We start from the raw sequence: 17,355 nt of genomic DNA, 5'->3' as shown, positions 1-17,355 counted from the left end.
AGGGCAAAGTCTACATGGCACACTGCCTGTGGGCCATTTCAAAGCAGCCCTGCCTAAGGTATAGGTATGTTACACCTTTAGCAGGCCTTACATGCCCTAAGGCAGGGTGCACTATATCTCAGTTGTGGGCACATAATCATGAGCAAATATACCCCAACAATATTTAAGCCTATTTTTAATATTGTAAGTACCAGGGACGCCATTAGGTACATGGGCTGGAAACTCGACAACACAAGTTCCCTAGCACCATGATGGCTTCACTGAACCCTGGAGTGTTTGGTACCAGACAACTCCTCTTAATAAGCCCACACTGATGCCAGTGTTGGACTTATTAAAACATGTACTCTGATTGGCTTTAGGCAGCCTGCCTCCTCCAGATATGTTTCTGGACCCCTGGGTCGAGAGCCGCGGTACTTTGAGGCCAGAAACAAAGCCCATCCTGGGCGAATGTGTCACATCTTCTCCCCCAGGATGAGCACAATGCTGTAGAAGGAAGCTTCAAAGACCTTGCTACCTTTGTAATGAGACTGAGTTTATGCCAGTTCAACCTCAACCGAGGCCGTGTCTGTCCGTTGCACTTTGAGTTTATATTGAGCCCTGTACACTTCTGGAGGAATCAATGGACTCTTTACACAGTATAGCCACTTAGTGGTATTTCGCATAAAGTACCAGCATTCTACAGGGAATTTAAATGGTTGGAGACGTTTGGAAAGAGAGCCTTCTTGTCCACCAGCTCGATGATTCAATCTGTAAATGCCAATTGCTTCCTGGGCGCTATTCTCATGTCCTTTGGGATTTGGTGGCTCAAGTCCTCCCAGGTGTTCCTGAAGATTTCTGACCTATTCTCGCCCTGGACGGTCGTGACGTGGCCATGTTTGCATTTCGTCGTGGCTTCGACACCATCGATTCCATGGTGTCGGCCTTTACACCAATGTCACCATTCACTGTGATGCTTGGCTGTGGCTCACCAGTTTTTCAAGCATTGTCCTACATGGACATGTCATTCAATTGGATGCGCCTGTTTGCGAAGAAAGTGGACTCGACTCTTAAGCTGTTGAAGGAGAGCAGTATCACGGCACGCTCCCATGGCTTGGCTGCACCACATCACCAGCTCTACCACTCCTTTTAGGGTTCAGCAGCGGTGCCCCCAACTGCCAACCAATCCAAACACCACAAGGCACCCAGTAGTTTTGCAGTAGAGGCTGTGGTCACCACCTCCCCCGTAATCTAGGTCAACGAGTCACCCAGTCCACTAATCCCCCTGCATCCCCCCCGCCATACCTGTTTAGCATGTCCTTAGCATATCACAACTACCCGGTAGGAGGCAGGATCTGACCATTCTTATCGGATTGGCAGGCCATACTGTCTGACATGTGGGTCCTGCAATTTGTTCAACAGGGATATGCCCTACAGTTAATTCTCTTGCCGCCGCAACTTCCACTGTCTCCTCATAACTGATTGAGGCCTGTCTGTCTATGTGGTGGCAGGAAGTGCAAGCTGTTTTGGCCAAAGGGGAAATCGAGAAGATGCCTGTGCCAGAAGAAGGGTGTAGTTGCTATTCAGGCTACTTTCTGGGGCCCAAGAAAGACGGAGGCCTTCGTCCTATTTTAGTTCTGTACCCTCTCCATGATTTCCTCCAGGAGGAGAAATTCAAAATGATCTTGTAACAGCTGTATTTGACTATGATAAATGCATTTTCATGGGCCTTTCACATTTATTATCTGCAGACAACACAGTGTACAGAATGCAGAAGTTCACCTCCCACTGTGGTTAAAAAGATCCGCCCACTTTTCTGCTTCCTCTTCTCTGCACTGGTTGTCTGTATCCAGAAAGATTAAGTTCAAATCCCTGTGCATTTCTTATTCGGCCTTCTCTCAATCACTACATTGCTCGGGGACTAACCTGTGCCTGGAACGCTGAACTGCTGCTGCCTGGACGGGGTGCCTACGCTGTGTGTCTCCCCCGCCGCCTCCACGACATCGAAGGCCGCTGTTGGGGGAGACTACAGCTCCCGTGAATCACCGCTGCCCCGCCCACTTCCTGGTGTCAGCGCGCCCGGAGGCGCTTCAAAAGTCGCGTCTCCCTCCGCGTCGCGGGACGCGCGCGGGCGGCGCCGGGCTGAGCCCGGGCAGAGGGCGGGCCGTCTGTGGCCGTCCGGGGCCGGAGGAGGCCGGGCCGGGCCACTCCTCGTACGTGCTAGTCGGCACACCAAGGTACTGTACTGCTGAGACTTTCCCACCCCCGGAGAAAAGCTGTGCCTATAATATATTATGCAGCACCACCCTCTGTGAGAGCCTGAACTAAGTATTGTTGTAGTATACTGCCCCTTGATTTTATATTGTCCCTAGGTTTGTGGTATTGTTGATATCCTTCATCCCCCTTGTGTTTGTAACATGGCCAAAAGGAAATCCATGGAAGGAGGTGGGGGTAATGTCTCGAAAAAGGGAAAGAAAGCAAAAAAAGTTAACCACGCTGCAGGTAACTGCATTCTAGATAGGATTGATAGGATTGAAGCTATTGTTGACAATTGCCAAATCATACTAGAGGACTCTAGCTCTGTTTCTTCTAGCACTGGGGTCTTGACAAAAGATTTGCCAACTAGTATCTGCACTCGCAAGATCCCTAGTATGTTTACTAAAGTCAGGGAAGCCCCTCCTAATGCACCGACTTCCCTTACACCTATAGTTCATGATCATGAGCCCTATCAGGAAGACAAACAGGCTACACAGGACCCCATACCAGTCATCGAATCTCCCTCTTCCATTATCCAGCTCGACCTCACTTGCTCTAATAGGTTTGCTATCCTGGAAGACCTAGAGGAGGATACATCTGCATGCCAAGTGGTTGGTTCCTCGCCCTCTGAAGTAGTTCAGACCCCTAGCTCGCATGGGGTCTTGTTGGAACAAAAAATTGACCAGCTATTGTCCGAGATAGTATCCCTGAAGAACATAGTCATGGAACTGAGCAAGAGGGTTTTACTAATTCCTATGCAGTCTACAACGCATAGTAGCCCTGCGGTGCCAACATCACTTGCACCTCTAATCCCCGTCCAAACTGGCTCCTTGCCAATCATTCACAGGGCTAAAGATCTACCTTATGTCACAACCAATTCCACTAGAAAGCCAACTCTGCCCCCCACTAGACGGAGTATACCACCAAATAGGGATACTGTTAATAATCAGAGAACTGATAAAGTTACCACCCCTACTCCACACCTAGCTGTAGGGACTGGATCCTTGAGACCCAGTAGCCAGAGGTCTGTGCCATGTCCCGGAGACAACACTGCACTTAATCCTACTCTCGCTGGTTCGTTGTCTAACCCAACCGTAGTTTATATGGCTGGGGTACCAAGACTTACTAACAATCAATTTTACGAAAATGCGGATTCCCTTACAAACAAAGCTATACACTGGGTCAGGCATGTCAGGGGATGTAGGTCCATTATTCAGGAAGACATTACCAAGGCCAGAAGACTGTCTCATTACACTAGCCAATTTGACTGTATTTAGCTTACTCTCTCTAACAGCACCCTGGCCGAGAACTTGGTACTCCTCGAGTACCGTACTTCAGCCCCGGACCATTCCGGTATCCAGATAAGGCGTACTCCGCCTTGGGTCCCAAGTAACGCTCTACCAGTGGGTAAACAGAGGATTCGTAGTAATGACTCCAACTTAAATAGGGTTGATTGACTGGCCCAAAATCCTTCATCCAAGGTTTGTTTTATGGAGCCGGTTACTGTTGTTCCTAATCACATTATCACAGCCCCTGAAAGTTTGTCCCCCCTCTCGTTGCCCTCCCTGTTCTGTGAGATGCCCCCTGTCACCCAGTCCACCACTATACTTGCCAAGCCTACGCCCCTTCTTAATCTTGTGTCATGGAATGTTGCGGGGCTCACCAAAAAGCTTTTGATCCCGGAATGGCATGATTTTATCGGCGCATTCGATGTATGTGCATTTCAAGAGACATGGAGTACAACCCCGCTATATAAATCTGGGTATTCCACTTATTTTCTACCGGCCATAAGCTCAGGGAAAGGTCGCCCTTCGGGGGGACTACATGTGTGGCTAAATATTAAGCACAATTGGCAGGTTCAGTGCCATAATAATGTTTCCCCCGACCTGCTTCATTTGACAATAAAAGGTCCATTCGGCGGCCCCACCCTAGATCTCTTTAACATTTACGCCAGAGGTTCTACGGGTGGACAGATCTCTCAGACAGTGGCTGCTCTGGAACATGAACTGACCCATATCGACCGGAACTCCACTATTATCATCTGTGGAGATTTCAACTGCACTTTTGAACCCCTAGCCACAGAAGATTTACTCGGGCTTAGTGATTCAGATCTTACGTGGGGAATTCCGCCTCTGGAGCTCGCTCCGATTAAGAAATGGTCACAAAGGGCCATTCAATTGAATGCACTTACTCAAGAATTTAATCTACGTGCAGTGAATGGCAGATCCATATCTGACAAGGGTGGTGCCCTTACTTTTAACAGGTTAATCTCGCCATCACGCATCGATTATATCCTTGTCGATATCTATTCCTGGGGGCTCATCATAGATATGGTTGTCAAAAACACAATAGATAGCGATCACAACCCACTATGTTTACAAACCAAAGACCTTTGGATGACAATACCTAATGTGGCCAATGAACCCCCCCTAATGGCAACCAAGGATGTATCACTGGCAGGGTGCTGTCGACGCCTTAAATGGCATGGGATCTCCCAACATGAGGAGAAGCTCGCTTCGATCAAAGAGCTTTTAGCTAGAAAACACACCGAACTCTGCGATGCCAGCACCAAAATGGATGATCCCCACCTCATAGCTTCTGTCTATCTTGACACCATCAGCAAAATAGGGGACTTCTTTATTCTGGGGGAGAAAGCCCGTCCCAAGGTGGACTCCTCGAGGAGCGGAAACCTTTGGTACTCTAAAGGTTGCAAAAGGGCCAGAGTTACCCTGTCTCAAGCCCTAAGGAAACAGGATAGAAATCAAATCAGTAAGGCAAGACAAGACTATTCAAGATCCCTGAGAGACGCCAAACGGGATTGGGAAGAAAATCATTGGCAGGAACTCAAGGAGGCGGCTCTAAATCGGAATTCTACAGCCTTCTGGGACATTTTGAACAGAGCCAAAAGGGCCAAAACAATAAGCATCCCAAATCATATAGCGGAGCTGCAATGGTTCGACCATTTCTCTGCTATATATGAGGGTGATATTGTCTCTGACACATCGGTGGCGGATGATTTGCCACCCATTGTTGAGTTCCCAGCAGAGACTAACTTTGGGACCCACGAAACTATTTTGGCCATCAAAAGTATTGCCCCCGGTAAGGCGGCTGGGCCTGATGGCATACCAGGTGATCTTCTTCTACACGACCCAATTCCCTGGGCCTCATTTATTGCTGTTGTTATGAATGCCATAGCTAAGGGTTCCATAGTACCTGAGTCCTGGAAAGCCGCGGTGGTGGTACCATTTTTTTAAAAAGGCAACAAGGAGGACCCTGCTAACTATAGACCCATCAGTCTAATTGACGTAATCCAGAAAGTGGTTGGCAGGGTTCTCCTAATGAGACTGAGATGCTGGATTGAGAATGGGGATGTTTTATCACACTTCCAAGCTGGTTTTAGACAAAAGGTAGGCACTATGGATCAAGTTTTTAGATTTTTTATGATATATTGGAAAACGGTAGTTCTAGGCAAGGGAACCCTATATTTAGCTTTTATTGATTTAAAGTCGGCTTTCGACTTAATTCCCCGCCAACGCTTGTGGCAGGTTTTATTTCAATTAGGTGTTCCCCATGAGATTCTTGCCTTTTTAAAGCTTTTACATGAAAATAATCATGCCAATATTAGATGGGGGGCCCAGGGCCAGCTTACAGGGAGTGTCGCGGTGAATAGGGGGGTACGCCAGGGCTGCGTGCTGGCTCCCACCCTGTTTTCTCTATACATTAACGGGGTGGTGGACTTCCTCAGAGAGGTCCCTGCCGACGCGCCAGTCCTGGCTGGCGAAAAGATCCCCACCCTCCTGTTCGCCGACGACACTCTCCTGATTTCAAAATCCCCGGCTGGCCTACAAAGAAACCTAGACAGATTTGCCTCCTTTTGCAAATCCTATGGGCTCATTATTAATACCGAAAAAACTAAACTAATGGTTATAAACCCTCCGAGACGTTTTAGCTATACTTTTACTCTTGATGGCACTCCCCTAGACATTTTAGATTCTTTTGATTATCTAGGGATACGTATTGCAAAAGGGATGAAGTGGAGTGCACACCTGACTAAGATGCTTCTGTGCCACAAGAGGGTTTCCGGTGCCATTATAAGAGAACAACATCTCTCTACTAGTCGACCTGTGGCACCGGCTCTTGTGGTATATGAGGCTCAGGCACTGTCTAGCTCTATGTATGGGGCTGAAATCTGGGGCCATGAAAACATTCACGATTTGGTTGTCTCGGAGAACAAATTTATGAGGAACCTCATCTCTGTCCCAACATCATCCCCCCTAAAACCTTTGCTCCATGACCTGGGGAGACACTCTATTCAGGACATTGCACGTCTACGACCCCTATTATTCTGGGCAAGACTGCGGAGGACCCCTGAACTTGCTAAATATGCAGCAGGTTTAAATGATCTCTTATTAGCAGACACTGGGCGGAGGTTAAAATGGTTCACTCACATAAAGCAAACACTGAAATTTATTGGCTATGAGGACTCCTGGGTATCCCAGGTACCCCCTCCGAAACAGGATCTTAAGGAAGCTTATTGGAGTTGGGTAAATACAAGAGATCTGAATAATCCCAAATTGGGGAAGCTGAGTGAGGCCTTCTTCGAACATAAGCCCTTTTGTAAACTGGAGGCATACCTTGACTTCATCCAGTCCCCACTGGACAGATCCCTGTATGTACGTTTCAGACTAGGGTCCCTCCCCCTTAATTGTGTGACTGCTGGCTGGAAGGGATCCTTACCTTCATTTGCTGGTTGTCCGAGCTGCACAGAACCTAGTGAGTCTACCCCTCACTTCTTATTTGCTTGCTACCATTATCGAAGGCCAAGAGCCAAATGGTTACGTCCGATCTGTAGAATGTTGGGATGCCGTGACTATCGTACTGTGCTACGCATTCTGCAGACTGATACCTCGTCCCTTACTATTGTCTGCGGCATTGCCAAGTACTTGGGCTGTGCTTGGCTATTGCGCAAGAAAAAAATTTCAGCGCAACTGCATTGATCCACTTTTGTGATCGACCACTATCTGCACTTTAACGAACTTTAAGTCACTAAGCACTTTGTCTCTGTTTCCTATATGCTGTTCTTAACCGTTTTTTTTAAACTTTTTAAGATATCCACGATCATTGTTGTTGTTTTTATGTCTATCTTGATCCTTCTTTTATTATTGTATGTTGTGCTTTTATGATATTTTATATCGAATAAAGCTTTACCTACCTACCTACCTATTCGGCCTTCTACTACCAAAACCCTCTTTCATGGCAAATGTATTCCTCCTCTATAATCCTGCCACAATACAAAACCGCTAAGGTGCTCCCTCTCTTCCATACTGCCTCAAAGTTTGAAAAGACAACCCGGCCTTCATCACACAAGCACTGACTGTGTGGTCCCTTCTGCCTTTCTGGTTGTGGAAGACTCTAGACCACGTATCCTTTCATAAGTCTCTATTGTCTCCAGCTGTAAAGTCTGTCTACCTCCAGCAGCCATTACCTCTTCAGTTATCAATAATATTTATTTTCCTTCTCGTCGTGGAATAGCATCAAGAGACTTTCTTGTTGGTATACCTTGCACTTATACATGTTAGTGTTGACATAGTTAAATAAATAACCTGTTTTTACCTCTATGCTAATAAAACGATCATGAAACAGAAGATGTTATTCACCCACACCCCGAATAATAATTACTTCAAGGGATCACAAGGTGGAGTCAGAAGAGCTAAAGGAAAGTCCCACTTTAAGGCAAACAAGGTACCAAAGCTTTGAATCACTGATGTGATCGGCTAAAAACATGGACTGTCGCAGATTAAAAGAGAAATTAATGTCTAACAAGTGTACGACTTGAAAAAGAACATACATTTTCAAGACTTCACCATGATTTAACCTCCGGGTCGTGGTACTTCCACATGGGCATGGGCACTAATGCCCAAGTGTACTAATGCATTTTATTGTTACAAACCCTCTGATTCAGTAAATTGCAGGGTTTGCGACAAAAAAATGTGTTTTTCGAATGTACTAAACCCATTTAGCGTTTCGGTAATATATTACCGAATCATTAAATGCATTTAGGAAATCTTAATGATTTGCTGTTTGGATGGGGCATGTTTAGGGCAACCCCTTCCAAATGGCGATTTTTTTAATGGAATGTATTAATGTTTTGCCACAGGAATGCGGTAGAAAAACATGAATATTTTATAAATTCCTCAAGGACTGGTTCACAAACTGTGATGGGTCCCCGGGGACTCCTTCCACTATATGAGTGGTCCCCAAAATGTTTTTAGGAGTAGGCAGTTGTGCATGGAACAATTGCCTACTCTTAAAAAATAGAATTGCAAGCTTTTTTTCTTTTTTCTTTTTAAACACATTCTGTTTTCTTTGAGGAAAATAAAGATGTGTTAAAAAAAAAAATATTGCTTTATTCAAAAACAATCACAGACAGGGTAGTTTGCTGACCTCAGCAGGCCACCATTCCTGTGATGGCAGCGAATAGTATTGGGTAGCCATTTGTGACCTACTTCGGTAATACTGCAACCAACCCCCCCCCCCCTAACAAACCCCCCCCCCCAGTGATTTGGTATTTTGGGATCCGACCTATTAGTAGATCAGTTGATTCGCAAAGTAACACTGGATTTGCTGAAAATCGGTACGCCAATTGCGATCACTTTTAGGGAATCCATTGTATGTACTTCTGGCCCTTAGGATCGAATCACTCTCATTGAAGAAAGTGTTAACTATATGCTGACAATGGCTGCTGAATGTAAAGCACTACCGCAGTAAAATGATCCAGACTAAATCAGACTCTTGTTAAGTGTGAGGTGAGCATCACTTCAAGATTTTGATACGTCAGGAGATAAAAACCGTGGAATGTTACTTTGTTTAAAGTTTTTCTTCCATCATTCAGTGGTGCACACTCCTGTACCTTATATCTTCAGGGGTTACATTTCATTCGTTTGGAAGAATCATGTTGTGTCAGTGGTCGCACATTCTCTTTTGTCCTGTACATCTCTCTGCTACCAACCTGCACAATCCACATAGGCTGTCCCTTCAGCGTCCTGCACACTGCAGCCCACCATGATGTGGCAGGTTCTTGTGTTGTGTTTATATCTCTGTGCCCTACACTGCCTCGCCCCTCTTCATCTACCCCTGCTAACCCACACCCTCTGCAGAGAGGGTTTAAGCCCATTCTTGAATACCATGGCTGGTATGTTGAGTTAGCAGCCGCGTTTTTTGGGGGTACTCCCTTGTCCCCATTTTCGTCTGCCACCAGGCGTCACGTTTAGCACACCATTTTATTTGCTGTCCTTCATGTCTGCCTTATTACCGATTTCAAGGCTGTGAGTCAGGCTTGCTTTTCCTGGGTTTGTGGGCTCCTCTGTACCTACATTTTGTTTAGCTCTCTCCGGACATAGTTACATGCTGTTGATAATTATTTGTATCCCCTTTGTTTCTTCCACAGTCTGTGTTCCTCAGTTGTCTCTTTTCATTCTTCCTTCTCTAGGATTGACCAATGTTTCTTCTAATAATTCTTAATCGCATACCACCACTCTCTTTTATTTTTTCACTTCCTGTTTCCTCCACTGCTTCTTTTCACCTTCCCTCTTTTGAAGCCCCACTGTTCTCTTTTCCTTCTGCCCTCATCTCCCTACACTTTCTTCTTTTTTTTCCCCCTCTCTCTTTTTAAGGAGGAGCTCTCACACCCATGAAGCATGACACTAGAAGAAGTTGTGCTTATGCTTACTTTCTCAGCAGAAGCCCCGCCTTTTTGCATTGATTACTTTGAGCAAGTGTCCAGAATTCCTGCTCTTGGCTTTTCAATGTAGTCGCTCCACAGGTAAGACCATGGCTTCCTGGCCTCTAGACACGTCCCCAGAAGATAGCTCAAGGCTACTGGCCCACAAAAGTGAGATTTGATGAGTTCTTTAACAAAATTCCTGGTGCACAAGTTTGTCAAGGTCAGTGGAACCATTGAGGATAGCAAACAGTGTGATTGTGCTCCATTAAGTGTGACTCCTGCTATTGCATGAGACTGTGCGCCAAGGTGTGAGACTGATAATACCTAATGGAGACCACATTGAGTTGTTGAGGTTGGACTTGTTCCCCTCTGCTGTCCCTCTGCCCCCTGCACCTCTTGCCTGGTGTGATCCCATCAGGTGCATTCTGTGCTCCTGTGCCGCCCAGTCCATAAGCTTCCTCTGAGTCCAGTGCCAGCAGCTTCAGCATCTGGCAGCCCTCTGCTTTCGAACAAAAGACTTTGCAGCAAGCAAACATATTTAAAAACACAAAAGAAACGTAATACGATGATATAATAATGCACAAAGCTCAGGCACTCCCAAATAATTAAATGATGAGTTCTGTTGTGACTATTCCACCAACAGTCTTTATTTTTTCAAAAGCGTCCTTTAATTCTTTGCTATTCCAACACGTGTTTTGTCTGTGCTCCAGGATGTGATGGCTGACTGAATCAGGGCTACAATAACAAATGTGCAAGACTTAAAAGTCATCCCAAGGACAGGTATGACTAAAATGCCGTTACCTAGTTCACACTGACCAAATCACCACATTTGCAAGAAATAATATTGTGGAGTATCAAGAGAGGCAAAAGCATATTACATCATTAATATTAAAATATGTCTGTTTGTCGGTGGCACTCACCAATAGAATACCCCAGAGGATAAAAAAAACATTATAGTATAGAGCTGCCCAAAGGTAGAAGAAAAATGTTTAGGTCTACCACCATGGTGTGTGTGACCAATGAAGTATCTGCTTACCTTAAAGAATAGATCAAGGCTAAATCTGTAATCATGAGATCTCCAAGTATCTGGTTGCCCGATCATGAAAAATATGTCATACCCCAAGTCATTACTTAATGTTAGGGTAATTCTATAGTCCTTCACAAGTGCAAGTCGACAAGATTATATATATCTATCTGCCCACCTTATTTGCGCGATCAAGACATACCGGTGCAAAGTACTCATTCTAAAATCAATGATCCAGTCCCTGAAAGGCAATGTAAATTATGTATATAAAATTACTGTTAACATTCTACTTGAATCATATACACATGTACTGTCCAGGTGAGTCGTGTCCACACAAGCATTTGTCAAAACTGTAAATCACCCGGAATGTGCTTTCCACACTCCTTTTGTCCATATTGGCATCTTCTATATGCCATTAAAAATTATATTCAAACATTGTATAAAGTTAATCCCTTATGTATCAAAATTCTTTATTTCATAATATTGTCCGCATTACCTATTTTTCAGGATTGGGAAACTAGATATTTGGAGATCTCGTGATTACAGACTTAGCCATGACATATTCTCAATTGATCACTTGCATAATGGTGGTAGACATAAACATTGATTATTTCTTTTACCATTGGGTACCTCTATAAAATAAAGTTTTTTCTGTCCTATGGGGTATTCTATTTGGGAGCGCCAATGGCAATCAGATATATTTAGACATTATTGATGTAATATGATTTTGCCTTTCTTGATACTCCACAATATTATTTCTTGCACATGTGGTGAGTTGGTCAGTGTGACCTGGGTGGTGTCTTTTTAGTCAGTCCCCTCCTGGGGATGACTTTTTAGGGGAAACAACCTTTACAACGCAGTCATTACAACACACTGCCTTTACAATGCAGTCATTACAATGCAACATCCTTTACATTGCATGCCATTACAACGCAGCCATTACAACGCATGTCACTAAAACGCATGTCATAACAACACATTATAAGGTAAGTAATGGGGAATAGTAATTGTTAACCCTACACTATCCAACACTTACTCTACTGTTGCACTCACTGGAATGGGAATAGTAATTTTACCCCTAGACTATCCAACACTTACTCTACTGTTGCACTAACTGGAGTGGGAATAGTAATTTTTACCCCTACACTATCCAACACTTACCCTACTGTTGCACTCACTGGAGTGGGAATAGTAATTTTTACCCCTACACTATCCAACACTTACCTTACTGTTGCCCTAAAAGTAATATACGTTGTAATGGTATGCGTTGTAGTGGTATGCGTTGTAATGGAACTCGTTGTAAATGTAGTTTCTAAAAATGCGTTGTGATGGCATGCGTTGTAAAATCATGCGTTGTAATGGATGTTGCAATGTAAAAACTGCGTTGTAAAGGCATGCGTTGTAAATGTTTGCGCTGTAACGTCATACATTCCTTTTTAGTCTTGTACATTTGTCATTGTAGCCCTGATGAAGTCTGCGGCAACATCCTGCAGCATAGACGAAACATATGTTGATATGGCAAAGCACTGAAGGACGCTTATGAAAAAATAAAGACTGTTGGTGGAATATTCGTTTAATTATTTGGGAGAGTAGAAGCTTTGTGCAAGATTTGGATATGATCCTATAGAAGGAGTGGTGGCTTTTCTCCCTTCTTGGGCATCCAAAATATGATACTTCTACTGATTGGGACCCTATTGAAATTGTGCCTACATTAAGTGTGTGCCCCCTTTTCTCAGAGCCATCTATTCGTGTTTGATGATGATATAATATAGCACCATGTATTTGCATCTTACTTGTCTTGATAATTACAGACAATGCCCCACTCATTTCTACATCTCTGGTCTAATTGACTTCTAGCCAGTCAAACTGATTTATTGTGAGGAGTTAGACAGTACAATGGTGACTGGGAGTGTGTCATGCTGACGAGTTGTAAAACATCTAATTGGGCATCTGTTAATACCATCCAGACAATGATCTAATATGGAGAATGAACATAGAGTAGCTCCTCTTTGAGTTTTTTTTTACCTGAGTGTCAGACCTCTCTTGGGGTCAGATTGTTCCTGAGTGTTCCGGGAGAGTGGAGTCCTGTCAATTTCATCCACGGAAGAGGAGGAAAACTGGCTCCTTACACTGGGCAAGCCAGTGGTGTAGGTCCTCCAGTCTACTGCCGGCAGCGGGCTCTGAGATCTGCTCACAATCAGTGTTGTCTGCTGCTTGGCCGTCAAGCCTGATCGGATCTCATGAACTGGGGCTGTCTGCTTCTGGGAACCTCCCACTTTCAAAGCCTGCTTGTGAGCTGAGAGGAAAAAGCATTGAGGTATTACCTCCAGGATTCATGTTCCTTCAGCAATTAGCAAGTATGATATTTACATTTATGCAGCATTCATCCTGCTGTCTTATCACTTGTTGCCAAGAGTTTCTGTCTAATGTGCCACTTTAACGATGACATCCTGCAAGCATTAACACATGCTCAACAATATAACATATGGATTATAGTTGTCTTCTATGTAACTCTCGATGTCTAAGAAGTGAATATTAGGCAAGCATTACAATATCTTAAAGAAAATTGGGCCTGAATGTGTGTTAATCATCACAGGTATCTACAGCATCCACACTAGGGCTTGTGTATGACCTCATGATCACATGTTCAAGTCCAGACGAGGCCACTTAATCTTTAAATCTACTGAGGTCTATAAAAAGAGTTACAATAAACATGCAGGCCATATTCTCAAGGAGCTATCGCCAAGCTAACTGCACTTTATCCCAGCCAAAGTTGCGATAAATGTATCACCCCACTCACAAGCTGGTGTAAACAGCCCATAACACCAGTATATCAGCGATAGCAGCCGCAAAACACATCACCACAGATGACCCCGGCAACTATCGCTAATGAGATGCAGAGTAGCCGTTTCCATGCAAAAAGCCACGAAAACACCACTTCTTAACATTCTCAATGACCAGCCAGATCGTCGAGAAGATCACAAAACATGTGATAAGGCGCGTTAGCACCAGGAAACTAACACCGGCTCTGACATGGTGTAAAGTCAGACGACAACCGGCAGCAGCCAAGGGAGCACAGCCCCAAGCCAAACATGAAGAATAATAGAGGAACCCAAGCAACTGAACATGCAGCCCAGAGCCCCAATAGGGCAACAACACCCACCGCCACCACACCCAGGACCACAACCCCCCCAGAACCCTCCCCTCCCCGGACCACCACAGAAGCAGCACGGACAAAGACAGCCGACCCACAGGAACGCACCAGCCTCACAGACTCAGCACCAGAGGATGCCATTGCCCACTACAGGCTCAAAAGGACAACCATCCTACGCATACTGACCATCATCGCCCAACAGGCCGACTGCACCAACACAGCAGACAACCAACATCCCACCCCATACAAAGCTGCTGGCTCTGATGCACCTGTTGGCCTCTGGTACCCCCCAACCAACACTCGCCAGAGTCGGAGGAGTCTCACAGCCAGCCGCATCCAAGTCCCTCACACCTGTCCTGGATGTCACCATCAGCCTGGTACTCCAGTATCTATACGTCCACCACAGTGCGCAGGATCCGCTGGAGACCAAACAAGGACCATACGCCATAGCTGGATGCACGCACGTGTTGGGGGCAATCCACAGCACACATGTCCTACCAGTGCCCCCTGGTGACACAGCACACAATCATCGCAACAGAAAGCACATGTCTCACATCAGTATGCAGGCAACATCCGAACACCGTGGAATCTCCACCAACGTCGTCGCCAAATACCCAGCCAGTGTGCATGATTCCTTCATCCTCTGACAGTCTATCATCAACCAGCGCTACCAGGATGGCACTAAGGGAAATGCACAGCCCCTTGGCAAGTTCCAAATGAATACCCCACACACCTCAACTCCACAACCATGCAACTCACAACACTGACAATGCACACGTCACTAAATCACATACAACATACAAAACAACATGCCCACCCACCAGACATGACAGAACAACTTACAATGGTAACCTGGGCAAGCTGTGAAAATTAGCCATCAACGGCATGGCACCTCAGCCACACAATAGCGGAATGTGGGGAGAGGTGGGAACCAGGCATGTGTGAAGGAGGCAAGTGCCCCATGAATGGGAAAGTACACAATGCCAAGAGTGGCGGCGATGTGCTGGACAGACCGCAGTCATGCAGAACACACCCATATCCATGGCGACATACACCGCTGGTGTATGGAGTGTAGTGGACAGTGGACGCAACCATGCACCCCCAGCCAGTGGGGGAGTACGCGGAAATGTAGCCTGTTACGTCCCCCCCCGTAAGCGTGAGCAGTGTGGGATGGCCCAGCATACACCAGGCCAGCATAGGGGTGTGAATAAAAAGCACGTAGCCCTGGGTGTGGTCCTCTTCCGGAATGCCCAACGTCTCTGCCAGGGCGGCGCCTCTCACCCCGCCACGAGGCCGACGCCGTCCTCATGTGCGGAGTTGCCTGCGAACCTGTGCGCCTGCCGTACCCCGGCCTGCTGGACCCCGAACCCATCGGTCTCGCCCCTGCGCAGCCAGGCCACACTGATCACCTGCAGACACCGGCGTGTTTCAAGGAGGGCCCACGATGTGCCGGCGCAAGCTCCAAGCCAGAGGCCCGCGACCTTGGCAGCCTCCTCAGACCATCTCGGCCTCCGCGACACAGGCCTGCTTTACTCCTTTCTCGTTGACGTACTCTACTGCTGCACACGGCCTACACAACGGTCAAGTAGGTCACACATTTGGAACTGAGTCTTGATTACACGATGGCAGAGTACATATGTTCATGGCAGATTTTATATCAGTGTACTCCCTTCTATGTGGTGCCACCATCTCTGTGCATGGCATTCTTAGGACACATGTATGTTGTTCCCTGCTGACTACTGCCTTCGGCCTACACAGCGGACAAGAAGGTCACACATTTGGAACTGAGTCTTGATTACACCATGGCAGTGAACATTATGTAAGGCAGGGTTTATGTCACTATACTCCCTTCGATGTGGTGCCACCAAGTCTATGCATAGCATTACAACCACACGTGTCTATGGGCCCACGTGGACTACTGCCCTCGGCCTACGCTGCGCACGAGTAGGTCACAGAATTGGAACTGAACATCGATTATTCAAAGGCATGATACATATCATTGCACGCAAGGAGAGGCGTAAGAGGATGACGAGTTGAAGTCCGGATGGAATAGGATCATCGTTACGGAGGTGATCGAACACTACCGACAACTGCCCTGGTGTCCCTAACCCTTTGCATCGCAAACCAATGACACGTGGCTGTGGGCCACTGCTGACCGCTGTCTCCGGCCTCCACTGCAGTCCAGTAGGTCACAGAGTCTTGATTTAGCAATGGCAGAGTTCATAGCAGTGTACCAGCATCATCGCAGACTGCATCCCCTCCCAGCCCTTGTGCCACTAAGTCTGTTCCCCGACATTCATGGACACTCTCTGGTTGTACATTAGTGGCGTCTATGGACTAGGGGGTAGTTTTCATCCACATGTGGCTGATACCTAATTGGTGTTGGCAACGAGTCTGTCGCTTTCCACAATTCCATTTGCTGCTTCTTGATAACATCAAACCTCTGCATCATACCCTTGAGGACACCTTCCACTGTCCCCTGCAACCCTCCGCCACATACACCTCGGACATTGTTGAGGACCCGCTCAGCTCGTGTGGCCCATCTGACTGCACCGCAGGTCACCGTCCCGTGGCGGGGTGCCTGTGCTGGCCGCTGTGCGTCCAGGACCACTAACTCTGTGCAACACACGTCAGGGACCCTGTCTGAATGAATATTGGATGACCTCTGTGATGTTGGTCTTGGGGTCATCGACGCAATGTGCATGTGGCCCTGAGCTGTCCGCTGCCTCCGGCCTCAAATGCGGCCCACCAGGGCTCACACATCAAATCGAATCCTGACCGGCCCGGACGTCGCATCACCGCAGGAGGCCAACTCCAACTGCCAGTGCTGAAACGGTCGTACTGGCAGACTGACGGACTTGTTCACACCTGTCGTGTATGCCATCTTCTGCCTGTTCCCCTGCTCAGCACTCCAGGTGCCACTAAGTGAGTGCACGACGAATCATCGTCCATTACTGTTTTGGTTATGTGCTGTGGAGAGCTCACGCAGCAATGTCACCTCAGGCAGTGTGGGAGGCCTGGGACGACGATGAGGAAGATGATACAGGTGTGACACCCCTCCTCCCCCACTGCAGCTGCATCAGGACTAACCCAAAGGGTCACAATCCTAGCAATTTCTTCACATGAGCGCGCTCATCTCTAGTGCCCCAACCTCAGTGCACTGCAACTCAAGGACACTCCTGTTGCATGTTGGGTGACCTCTGTACTTGCTCCGGCTCCCTC

The 17,355-nt window shown here is 46.6% G+C and overlaps 1 protein-coding gene across 1 annotated transcript in view; it reads right to left on the bottom strand.

The window, feature by feature from the left end:
* Positions 1 to 17,355, bottom strand: part of GAS2L2 (growth arrest specific 2 like 2) — a 331,222-nt gene that overhangs the window by 58,457 nt on the left and 255,410 nt on the right. Inside the window, exon 5 of the mRNA XM_085649627.1 lies at positions 13,005 to 13,275. Coding sequence (XP_085505753.1) covers positions 13,005 to 13,275 — 271 coding nt within the window. The remainder of the gene's footprint in view (positions 1 to 13,004; positions 13,276 to 17,355) is intronic.

Source organism: Triturus cristatus, chromosome 3_2, assembly GCF_964204655.1.
Source record: "Triturus cristatus chromosome 3_2, aTriCri1.1, whole genome shotgun sequence".
NCBI classification, from domain to species: domain Eukaryota; kingdom Metazoa; phylum Chordata; class Amphibia; order Caudata; family Salamandridae; genus Triturus; species Triturus cristatus.
This window is presented reverse-complemented; position numbering and strand designations above follow the sequence as displayed.